We start from the raw sequence: 12,034 nt of genomic DNA, 5'->3' as shown, positions 1-12,034 counted from the left end.
CTGGGCAACCTGGTCCAGTGGAAGATGCCATGGCAGAGGGTTGGACTAGATGGTCTTTAATGGTCCCTTCCAACCCAAACCAGTCTGTGATTCTACAATTTACTTGCTCTTTCAATATCCCCCCCAGAGCGGTACTGAGCTGACTCACACCACATCACACGGTTGCAAGACGAGCACAAGGCTTCGGCAGATCCTGCAGCCACCGAAGTGCAAAAGAAACTCTCACTACCCATTTTACCAGCAATTTATCCCTGGCACTCCTTATATAAAGCAGAAAGGGTGTGGTGAGACACTCTCTCACTTCACTGGCTCCTTGTAATTGATGGGAGATTATCCAAAACATGTTTTTGCAGGAAATATTTTCTAAGGCTAAACAACATTTGATGAGGGTGTGATAATAAATTACCAAGCATATATGTCTGCAGCTACTCCGAATTATAAGTACTGGTTTGTCCTTCCTATGTGTTGTTTCCATAGAAGCAGAGCTTAACCTTTTAAATGCAGATTACAAAGGCACCTAATTCAATTAAAATTCGACTTCAAGCATATCAGCACTTAATACTCAAGAGTTATTATGTGATTGGATATAGACGCTGTTGTGATTGGCAGGCAGAACGGTTTCTGTCTAAACCAGCTGGAAAAATACTGTTGTGGTGGTGACTTTTAGGGTTTTCCATATATTTCCCTATGTTGTTCATTAATTGCTAGGTAATTCCTTTGAAATATGGGAATCCAGCACAGAACACAGGGACGCACATGCAATTAAAGTTATTTATTGTAGGTTTTCTTTTCTGAACTGACAAAGAGGGTTTCCCAGAGATTGATGACACGACACAATGTTATACACCATTTCACAACTAGTCCCTTGTCGCTTTATTAAGAACATAGTAATTTAAAAATATCTAAATATTTACATATTAATAAAACATATATACAGAAGATTGAGACATTTTTACCTAAATATGGAATGATTTTTTTTTTTTTCTTCTCTCTAATAAACCCTATAAAAAGATTTCTGAAGAAAGTCTGAACAGTAGTCACAGTAAGTAAACACGAATGCAATCTTCCAAATTTACAAAACGCTGATTCTGTTGCTGAAGGGTTACGATATGGACACGACGGACTGGTGCCCCCTGCCCCATGCAGGCAGCTCCAAGCCATGAAGGAAGGAAAGTATTCAAATGTTAAGGTTTGCAGTGCACATTCAATCTATTCCACAGTTTCAGAGAGAACGTGGTCATTCCCAAAAGTCCACAGTAGGTGGGTGGGGAAGGGCTGGGCGCCTGGTTTCCCAGGTTATTCGGCGACGTCTGAGAAAACGGGCTTTGCGATTGCTAAAAAATAAGAGATTAAATATTTTGAAAACCATCCCACTCTGTAATAGCACTTCTGTCGAGACACTCAAAGGCCAAATAGTTTCCAAAGAAAAAATGATGAACCTAAAATATTCAGAGGGAACACAATGCTAAAGGCTCCAGCAAGCTCTCCCTCCAGTTGCAGGAAACGTGCTCCAACTGCCTGGTGATCGATAGATGTTGTAGTTAACACCTTCCAGACGTTTTCCCCGACATTTTTAAAGTGAATTTAGTGCTGATGAAAGGTGCAGAAGTGAAGGTTTGCATGGAGGGCTGCGTACGATCTTCCCTTAGCCCTGACCTGAAAGGACCGACCCTTTCAGCACCTAGTGCCATTTCTCGATCGATTCGCTCATTTAACTGCTGAGATATCAAGAGTGCCAGTCAAAAGGTGACGCTTTTTTTCTTTTAAATAGGTGAATATTGTCGCCAAGGGCAGTGGTTGAAAAATCACGGTGTGCAGACCCTCTTCCAGCAAATTAATACATTTTGAGATTGAGGTGGTAGGGCAAACTAGGGGGGGAAAGCAAGTGGAGAATGACCCCCTCCTGCAACCTGCACTATAAAGATGCTCTAGAGCCATCCTGCTAGGACCACATAGGAGAAATTATTTGAGGAACAGCTTCTTGCTATAGTTAGGAAACAGGGCACTGCTGGGAGGAATCCTCCTTTATTTCCTGCTAAATCCAGCGAGGAGCTTTTCATCCCATCACGTACAGCTGGTCATCGGTCCCACAGCAGCCAGCAAAGGAAACGTGGGTCTGCAGCAGCAAAGAGCTTCACCGAGGGAAATTCTCATCGAATGTCCAGGGTTTGTGATGGAGAGATGTCACCCCGGTCCCCGGGGACGGGAATTGTCACCCGGCTGTGTGGATTCACCTCTGCGTGGCTTAAGACAAAACACTGCTGGCAAGGATACAATCATGTGGAAAAATACAATCGTGGAGGAAGAACAAAGGCAAGAGAATGTCTTCAGAGTGGATACCCCGCTAATTAAACAATGCATTTGATACGGAGGGAAATCATCTTTAATTAAGATGAGGAGTGAAGCAATCTGGTGGTTTCGTTATTGGAGGCTACATGAAAATGAATGAAACAACACAAACTTGAAGGGAAAACGGTACGGACGTCCACGTCTCGTGGTGAGCTGAAGTTCTCGTGCCGAACTTGTGGGAATGTTATTCAAAGGAGAGGATGTTTCTATCCGCTAAAAACACTGATGCAGAATGTGAAATTCATGCCGAAAAATCCAGGTTTGCGTCTATCAGATGATCTGTCGTGGTGTCGAAAAGGTTACCTGAAGGAAGGAAGAGTTTGAAGAAAGTGGTTACAAAATCTAAACATTTAAGAAATCAGTAATTTGCAAAAAAAAAAAATATATATATATAATTAAAATGATGGAAATTACATATTTGAGTTCTAACTTAAATTTATGATGGGGCTGAACTGCTAGTGTGTACACAGGCAGCAGCTGCTGAATTCCGTTTAGAATAGAGCTCAATCAGCTAAAGAAAAGCAAATTAAATAGGTTTTTTTGAATACAGAAATTGGCGGCGAGGTTTTTTTTCACACAACATATAGCGCGCCCCACTTGAGATGTAAAGCGCCGCATTAGGCTTCGGCACAAACTGCACTGCGATGCTCGCCCCTTTGAAGTTCTGGTTCTGAAGGAGTGAAAAAAGCACCACATGAATTTTAAACCTAGAGTGTGTACTTTGGAATCTTCTTTGGGGAAAAAAAACCCAACAAACCAAACCTAAACATACCACTCCACAGTAGTCTAAATGCATATGGGAGAATATATATATATATGTATATATATATATAAAGGTGCACGGTATGATTGTATCCCATCTTTTTAAAGCACTTTAAGAATGTGCTTTTTCTAAACAGAACAATGAAAGATGGACAGAAGAATTACAAGGAGAGCACTAAGAACACAGGGCAAATAGGAGACAGACATCAATCAGCCTGAGAGGCAAATACAACCCAATGAAAAGGGAAGACTCACACAATCACGCGCTGAAAGGATAAAGATTTATATTACAATAAAGGATTTATATTTAAGGTTTCGAAAAGGGTTTTTTTTTTTTGAAGTTTCATTTTCTTGATACTGTATTTCAAGAGGGAAGGAGACAACCTGCATAGAATTGAATCGTTGCTGTTTTCTTATCATCCGTTTCTTTACCAAGAGATTGCTCTCATCTTTTCACAAAGCTGTATCACCCCTGGACCTGAGGATTGCGATGTTAGAGTTTCCACGTCTTTCAGAGATATCAAAATTCTTTCTCATCTTTAAATTAACCCAAGCATGGAGAAACTATCCGGACCCTCAGCACAGCTGTGGTCCAAAGCACGGGTATAAGGAGAGCTCTCTCATGGTCCGGGGCTGCGTGTATCTTTCAAATGTGATTTTCAAGACGAGGGTGTTGCAGCTGGCTTATATTTGTTTCCACATGCAGAACTTATGGGTTATGCCTTCCTTTATTATTTTTTTTTAACAAAAACCAAAATCCAGATGCTTCGCGCAAATTATAGCCCAAAATAAGATGACCCTTTTTGCAATGCCAATTAATACATAAAGACTCTAAAAGCTGCCACATCTTCATCCTGATAAAGATCTATCTCACACCTTCCCGTTCTTGTATCACCGAGAAACTAATCAGTCCTTCCACTCAGGCCACGGTAATTAGCCCTGGAGCTGTCTGGTCTGTCTCAGCTCAGGTCTGGACACGGCCTTTAGCTTTTCCTAGGTGTAAAAGCTGGAACTGAAGAGGATCTGAGCTTTGATTATGTTTGTTAGAGTCAATTTTTCTAGTGTTTTCTTGAGATTTGTCTGTCAATGCACCAAAGTTCCCAGCAAGTTTAACCACCGTAGTTCTTCCAATTTGCTTTAAACACCCTTCAATCAGCAGCTTTCAAAGCGAAGGCTCTCTCAGCATCAAGAGCGATTTCAAAACGGGAACATGATTTCTGCTCAGAAGTGCTAAAATATAATTGGGCAAAAAATGTCTTCCTTGGTTTTATGAGGATGTACCAGCTCAATTCTTTTTTACAAGGCTTTTGAGTTCCAAAAGAGGGTTTTGAAAACAAACCACCTCCTGCTCACCCCGAAAGTCCAGGACTTTGCTAATTGTGTTCAAACCCGGCTGTAGGCACCTAAACCAATTAACTGCACTCAGGCCAGTCCTGCTGGCACCAAAAGAGAGACACCTCCAAAAACAACCCTATGTGATCTGACCTTCTCTCTGGAAGCTTTCCTCTTCACCCCAACCATGAAGAGAGCTGAGAACAACCACACTTCTGATGGAGGTGTCTCAAATGAAGTGTCAGCCACAGCCTGTGGCCTGAAAACACGTAGGCTGAGGCAGTTCAGCACTGGAAGTCCATATACACCCAGGTCCTGGTCATAATGACACCAGTGCCACAGGTAGGGTTGACCAACCAGGAAAGGCATTAAAGGCATATGAGTTTCCCTTTTGTTTTTTTTTTTTCACCAACACTCACCATTGTTTCAAGTCGTTCACTCCGGGTGCTTTTGCATCACAAGTTTGTTCAATTCTTGAAAGCCAAAAGCCGCAAAGTTTTTCCTAAACAGCTTCCATACCCCACTTATTCTCCCCATCCAGTCCCCTGCGATAGTCTCCTCAAGCAATCAAATTTGGGCTGGTTTTATTCTGCCAACACACCAGGTTAACCACTGATCACAGAATCATTTAGGTCAGAAAAGACCTTTAAGATCGAGTCCAACCATTACAGAATCACAGAATCACAGAATCGACTGGGTTGGAAAAGACCTCAGAGATCATCGAGTCCAACCCTTGGTCCAACTCTAGTCCGTTTACTAGATCATGGCACTAAGTGCCATGTCCAATCTCAGTTTAAAAACCTCTAGGGACGGCGAGTCCAGCACCTCCCTGGGCAGCCATTCCAATGCCTGACCACTCTCTCTGTAAAGAATTTCTTTCTAATCTCCAGCCTAAATTTCCCCTGGTAGAGTTTAAGCCCATGCCCCCTTGTCCTATTGCTAACTGCCTGGGAGAAGAGACCAATCCCCACCTGGCTAGAACTTCCCTTCAGGTAGTTCTAGAGAGTGATGAGGTCACCTCTAAGCCTCCTCTTCTCTAGACTAAACAACCCCAGCTCCCTCAGCCTCTCCTCATAGGTCTTATGTTCAAGTCCCTTCACCAGTCGTGTTGCTCTTCTCTGGACCCACTCCAGCACTTCAATGTCTTTCCTGAACTGAGGGGCCAGCACTGCCAAGTCCACCACTGAACCGTGTCCCCAAGCACCACATCTACACATCTTTTCAACCCCTCCAGGGATGGTGACTCCACCACTTCCCTGGGCAGCCTGTTCCAATGCCTGACAACCCTTTCCATGAAGAAATTTTTCCCAATATCCAATCTGAACCTCTCCTGGCGCAACTTGAGGCCATGATTTATCTGATATCAGTTGTCATTCACAACCAAGGCCCATTGCGCCAGGCACTGTACAAATGCACAGTCAGAGAGAGTCTTCCCCAAAGATTTTTCGAGTTAAACAGAGAAGACGGCTGGATAAATCACACAAAGGCTCGCTTTAAAGAACCTGTTAGTAATACCCCTTTATAAAACCAGCTGTGCTAGGAAAGGGAAAGACCTCTGTAAAAGTAATACTCCACCTCTTTTGCTACACTCCTTGATAGAAATCATCTGTATTTTGACTTTCTATTATAATTACTGTCATTATACTGCCTGTATATCACTTTAAATCATTTGCTTCCAAGAACAGCACGATATTTCATGGATATGTCCTATAAAGAGGCACTTGCACTCATATAATAATGGGGCTGAGTCAAATGCTTGGCTTACAGCCTGGAGCATCACCTCCCCCACCAACGCAAATTGCAGCATGGTTTATTTAGGCATCTTTCCACAGATAGTACGGGGAGGTCTGTGTCACAAAGGGAAACATTTCAACTCAAAAACTGCCCACATGGGTGCTCAGAGGTGTACGAGGAAGCAGAATGCAATGCTGAGCTGCTGGGGGGTAGAAACGGAGTCAACTTCTCCACCACAACCATCTCAGCACACTCGTTTCCATCGGTGACGTGTAGTAGCTACAGAAACTGTGCTCGAAGAAAAGCACAGCGACCCGACAATTCTGCTTCTTCATATGATTGCCAGAGCAATAAAATGATAAGAGTATGTCGTACTAGTAACCTTTATGAGGGTCCTCTTGCAACGGAATTGCTTCCCTCCCTGATAAAAGAAACGAACAGGATGTCCCTTGGAAGGGACCTTTCAAACCAGAGCTTCCTGCATCTATTCTCACCGCCGTCCCCTGCAACATTCAGCAGCTGGCCACGAAAGCAGCGCGGTAGCTGCCGCTCGGCGTGTGCTCCCAGCCCCCGCTGGGTCCGTGCCAGAACAAGACTGGAGCTGCTTGTCCTCCCGACTGCCTCGCTGCTCCTATTCCTTAGTAACTGCACGTGCTCCGACAGCGGGATTGCAACCGGCGGTGCTCCACGCCTGGCAGCTGCTGCTCCGGCACACGGCGGCCGCGTCTGAAAGCTCCTTCTCCAGCCCTTCTGTTATGCGAGAGAGATTTGGAAGCCCTTGCACAAGAGACAGATGCTGCAATGGTCCCAGTGATCTCCTGAGCGCCCCGTAGCCCCCAGGTACCGTGCCACACGCTCAGCAACCCAGTACCAGCCCTGGTTGTCCTCATCTCCAACCACCCTTTGTTGTTACACTTCAGGAAAATGATAAAAATGCACCATAATCCATGGCCCTATGTGTCTGCTCAAGATCTCCCCTCCTTTAATTTGGCTTTGGGGTCACCATGCAGCATCTTAGTGAAATTACAGGGAAATGACCCTCTCCCCAGGCTCTGGCCCCGCTGGATTTTCCGAGGACGGCAGCTCAATTCCTATCATGAGGGCGCCTATTGATGGACTGACTCTTAATGAGGTGCTGCCTCAAATTTCAGCCTCAGCCTGTCTTGATTTCAACACCATGTGCAACAGCATGCAAAAATCTTATTTACCAGCCCACACCGCTGCATGGCTACGCTGCTGTTCAGCAACTGGCAGGCTTTTAAGGCAGGGTGGCTGCGCTTCCAAGAAAAAGCAAAACACTTAACTAGCATATAAATGTCTTTGCAATCCTTCTGTGAACACGAGATATTATTGCTAATACCTTGGACAACTGAACAGATGCTAATACAAATTATTGTGTCTGTCCCTACCAGTAACTCCGTAAAGAATTCAAAAAACTGCCAGAAATATCAGGGATGAGCACAAGTCCCTATCTGGCAAAAGGAGGGTAAAACTTGCTGGCCTTATTAGCTTATTTGCTACCATGAACACTGAGATTTTATGAATATGAAATAGAGGGGGAAATTGTAAGATTCTGATACATTTGGTTTTTAAGACAGGGCATTCAAAACTTAAGATAGCTGGGTCCTGTGTGCAATTACCTGACTGTATATGGCACACCAGGATTATTGAAAACTGCTTCTGTGCCATAAATAAACAAACACACACATTGGAAGCTGATAAAAATTTTAATGCATTTTACCTGTTTGTAGTAGAGAAAAGTCCGGCTTCTCATCACAGTCAGTTGCCTCTGCTGATTACAAATATAAACAAGAAATCTCATTACTTTTACTGAATACAGGAATGCGATTAAAAAGCTACACACTGTAGAGTGATTTTGCATTTTCTATCTACTTTCGCCAGCTGCAATTTGCTATTGCTCTGTTAAAAACTCACTGCTTGGAGGAAAAGGTCATATAATAAAAATGCAAACTTAGGAGAGGGAGTTGGGTATTAAGAAGCAGTTTTTCCAGCAATGGGATAGAGAAACACTTGCTCTTTTTGAGGTTGAGGGATATTTGGGTGATAAAGGGAGTTGCGATTATTTGATAAGATCGTGTAAGAATAATACCCCGCAGCACTTGGAGGAAGAGCCTCTCAGGCTGGTTTTCCACCCTCCAACAGCTGCCATCACCTGATGTCTATGGGGAAAGGGTGAATCCCCAAATTTCTGCATCCAAACGTCCCATGAGCCAGCTCATTTTGTGGGGGACACTTTTACTGGGGCAAAAGATGCAGGCGGGCACCTGGCTCAATAACAAAAGCACATAAGCACCCAGGTACATGGGCAATTACAGTGTACATACACACACGTGTGCTTTCAATCCGCAGCTTATGCAAGATCATTTGACTTAATTTAGCCCATGGTGAAGGAAAGCTAAAAGTTTAATTTGTTCATCTCGTATCTGCCACAGGCCAAGGGGATGCATGAAGATGGCTAATTTGGCTCAGCAGATGTGCAGTGACTTGTCAGACTGCAGTACCCTGGAGTGTGCATGTGAGCCCTGATGAAATTATAGGTGTGTAACAAGAAACTGGTGCCTAACCTACACAAGCCCTATTCAAAATCCTATTACTTTTGTCTTTTGGCACTTCAGCATGATATTTAAGGTCTTTGAAGCACAATGAGATCTTTCAGAGCGCTTAAGCAAACAGGTGTGGTCTGAAAGGACCAGCCCATTACATTGTACACGGTCAGTGTGCTGGATAGACAACTTCTCACATAGATTCATCGCACAATATCCACAGCGATCAAATCTGACCAAGGCTGTAGATGCAGTGAGTAACTTAGTTCAGCTCCCAACTGAAACTGAGCTAATTGTCCTGGCCATCTTTACCACAGCTCTATACATGAGGATGTTGAGTTGCTGCCTTTATGAGGAAATCCTAAGAACTAACCCAGCTGCTGTTCCACATTAATTTCCTTCCTCCATCAACTCCTGGTTATCCATCCATGGACCAAGAGATTGCTCTCTCTCCCCCATGCGTTTGGATGTCTCGTTAGTTTTTAGCTGTATGCTCGCTACGCAGCTCTGCAAAATCAATTGAACTAAAGAAAACAGTAACAAACAATAAACCGGAGTGCTGAGCAGCCTTCCTCGCATGGAAGGTTTAAATGGAGAGCCCTGACAAGTACACAGCACAGACCTGCGACTCTGTGCCTTGCACTGACACCTTTTTCCACCGCCTGTGAGAAGGTGGCACGCTGAGCAGATATAAATTAAGTGCTTGGTACAGTTCACTGCAAAACCTTTGAATTTTGGAAGGAATGGGTGGCTCAATAAATGGGAAGAGGTTACTTAGGCTGGTTTGCAACTGGACTGGACTCCCAGCGATGGAAGGACTGGATGCACAAGGAAGGAGACAGCACGGTGAAACGAGCAGCTGAGAAACAGTCAATGGAACATACAGGCTTAAAACACCAGGAGTGACAGTCTGAGACCAACATCTAGCTATGTTATGAAGGACCACCCGCACCAAGGGACAGGCTACTCAGCACATGAGAGATGAAGCTGTAACTGGTCTCTCAGGTTGAAGGGACCCAAGGTATGAAAAAGAGGGAAGCCAGATATGAGTCCTGGCAACGGGCTGGGAAGCCTTTCCTCTATCTGTACCAGGCGTAGTGCCAACCAGGCTGTCCACTCAAGTCATAGGTTTTCTGGAAATCTCAGTAGCAACTCTTGAATCATAGAATAGTTTGGGTTGGAAGAGACCTTCAAAAGTCATCTAGTCCAACCCCCCTGCAACGAGCAGGGACATCTTCAACAAGTAACTCTAGAGACGTGTTTACTTTTCTGCCTAAGTGCTCTTCTCAGCCCTGGCTAAATCTGAACTCAGCTGAATGCAGAATGAAACAAAAGGCAGGCAGGAAAAAACCTCGCTTTCAGAATATAAGAACCTGAGTCTCCAGCTTTGCGGAACCAGCTTTGTTAACAGCAAAGTTACATGGCCATTCTAATCTGGCACAAGACTGATAGATGAGGTCTAGCTCACCACCAATTGTTCCAGTCCCTTTCCTCATCCCAGCACAAATGTTCACACAGTCACCAAGATCAGATCTAGTTAAAAACTGACAACATCACCACATAAATCTTTATGCCAGTGCTAGAAAGGCAGTGGGAGCACAGCAGATGCCTGGAGAGCCTCCTCACTCATAGCTGCCTGAATTTATTTTATGAAACTGGATGTGTAACCGCAGCTTCAGGTGAATTACGACACAAAGGCACAACAAACACCTCAACCTCCTACCATGGATGCAAACCACCAGCTTCTCACATGGCATTCTAAGCAGGAAAGAAGGTTTGTCTTTGAGAACCGCACCCAGAGACTGCCAGCCAAGCTCTACTTGTCTTGAGCCAGCCTGCAAGACAAGGCAAGCAAGAATAGATCCTGCTGTGGGAATTCGGAGCCGCTTCTCTGTCCTTTGCTTAGATAGAGCTCAGTAGCTCTTGCAAAACAATCCTGGTAATAATTTCTTTGCAGTGCTTCCCCCCAAAAATAATTGTTTAGCTTCTGATGTACATGTTTGTCTGCTAAGTGCACACCTGCTGTCCTTGGACAGAAATACGTGTATGCTCAGGGCTGGGAAGATGAATGCAGCGGTTACACATATTAATATTGCTATCTTTATCTAAGATACTGGCCACAAAAGCATCGTACCGCATGTCGGACTTGCATCCTACGTCCTTCCTGGCCATGTGTGTATTGCTAAGCAAAAAAAAAATCAAGCCGATCTTTCGCAACACGTAGATATTGCATCAACAACACAAACCTGGGAAATCAGAAGGATAAAGTGAAATAGAAAGCAAAAAACCTCCAGTGAGACAATAGAAGAAGCAGCAGCTTGAACAAGGACACGGGAGAAAAGGTGTATTTCCAGAAAAAGGCTGGCATTTGTTCTTCCTTCGTTCCCACTATTGCACATCTCAACAAGGTAATGTTAATTTTAAACAACAATTCAAGGATGAAACATGCTGGCATGTGATTTATTGAAATTAATCCTGCCTGAAAAACCTCAGCATGTTTTCTAACATTGCCATATTTTCCTTTATGGAGCAGGGCAATCAAAAGCTTCCAGGTTAGGCACCAGGTAATCACTTTGAGCAGCCCTTACTCTCTGTACTTCGGGAGTATTATTCATGGGGTACCAGCTTTTCTGTCTATGCCGTGGACAGCTGCAATAGAATAATGGCTTGCAGGCTCTTCAAACAGAAAAAGTGAGGAAGAACTTGCTGGAAGAGGTGTGTGGTCCATGCCCTACTGCTTATTAATGGACGGAGAGTTTAGTAATCAAAAGGCTCAGATGCGACGTCTGGTGCAGAGACGACACAAACAGCATCAGTTCCTTCTGATTTTACCCGTTTTAAGATCTTGATGCTAATGTTCGATTGTCTCCCTCTGTGCTGCTATCGGCAAGGCCACCAGCCACCCACCCATAGTCTCTTTTGCGGGGTGAAAAGACCACGCCGTGGGAAACCCGTCATAAATTACAAGGCAATTTGCATGGTAATTCAGGCTTTAAGAGAGGAAACCTACGCATGTGCCTTTTCCTTTGACTTCTGCCCTTTTAGGGCCACTTCACATCCCATCCCAGCAGCCAAGAAGGTTCAGCTGCTCTGCTGGGAGAAGGCAGACCTGGCACTATGAAGCTGGGCCCCAGTTCGCTGTGCTGCTGGCATGAAATGGGACCAGTCATCAAGGCTGAAGAATATCACCATCCTCCTGAATTTTAATTATAACAGCTGTTTGTAACATTAACCTCGCAGTCTCTTCTCCCCTTCATGACAGTTAACTTGTGAAATTTTGAAAAGACTGAACA

The 12,034-nt window shown here is 44.2% G+C and overlaps 1 protein-coding gene across 6 annotated transcripts in view; it reads right to left on the bottom strand.

Moving 5' to 3' along the window:
• Positions 1-757: 757 nt before the first annotated feature.
• BEND7 (BEN domain containing 7) overlaps positions 758-12,034 on the bottom strand; it is a 51,353-nt gene continuing 40,076 nt past the window's right edge. For 5 of the 6 annotated variants that reach the window (XM_065049271.1, XM_065049273.1, XM_021298222.2 and 2 more), the window contains 2 exons: positions 7,919-7,969; positions 758-2,652 (listed from right to left, as the gene is read on the bottom strand). In XM_065049271.1, the coding sequence (XP_064905343.1) occupies positions 2,591-2,652; positions 7,919-7,969 (113 nt within the window). In that variant the 3' untranslated portion in view covers positions 758-2,590. The remainder of the gene's footprint in view (positions 2,653-7,918; positions 7,970-12,034) is intronic. The other variant, XM_065049272.1, reaches the window with a different exon arrangement.

This window comes from Columba livia, chromosome 1, assembly GCF_036013475.1.
Source record: "Columba livia isolate bColLiv1 breed racing homer chromosome 1, bColLiv1.pat.W.v2, whole genome shotgun sequence".
Classification (NCBI taxonomy): domain Eukaryota; kingdom Metazoa; phylum Chordata; class Aves; order Columbiformes; family Columbidae; genus Columba; species Columba livia.
The sequence above is the reverse complement of the archived record's forward strand: the minus strand, read 5'-3'. Positions and strand labels throughout refer to the sequence as shown.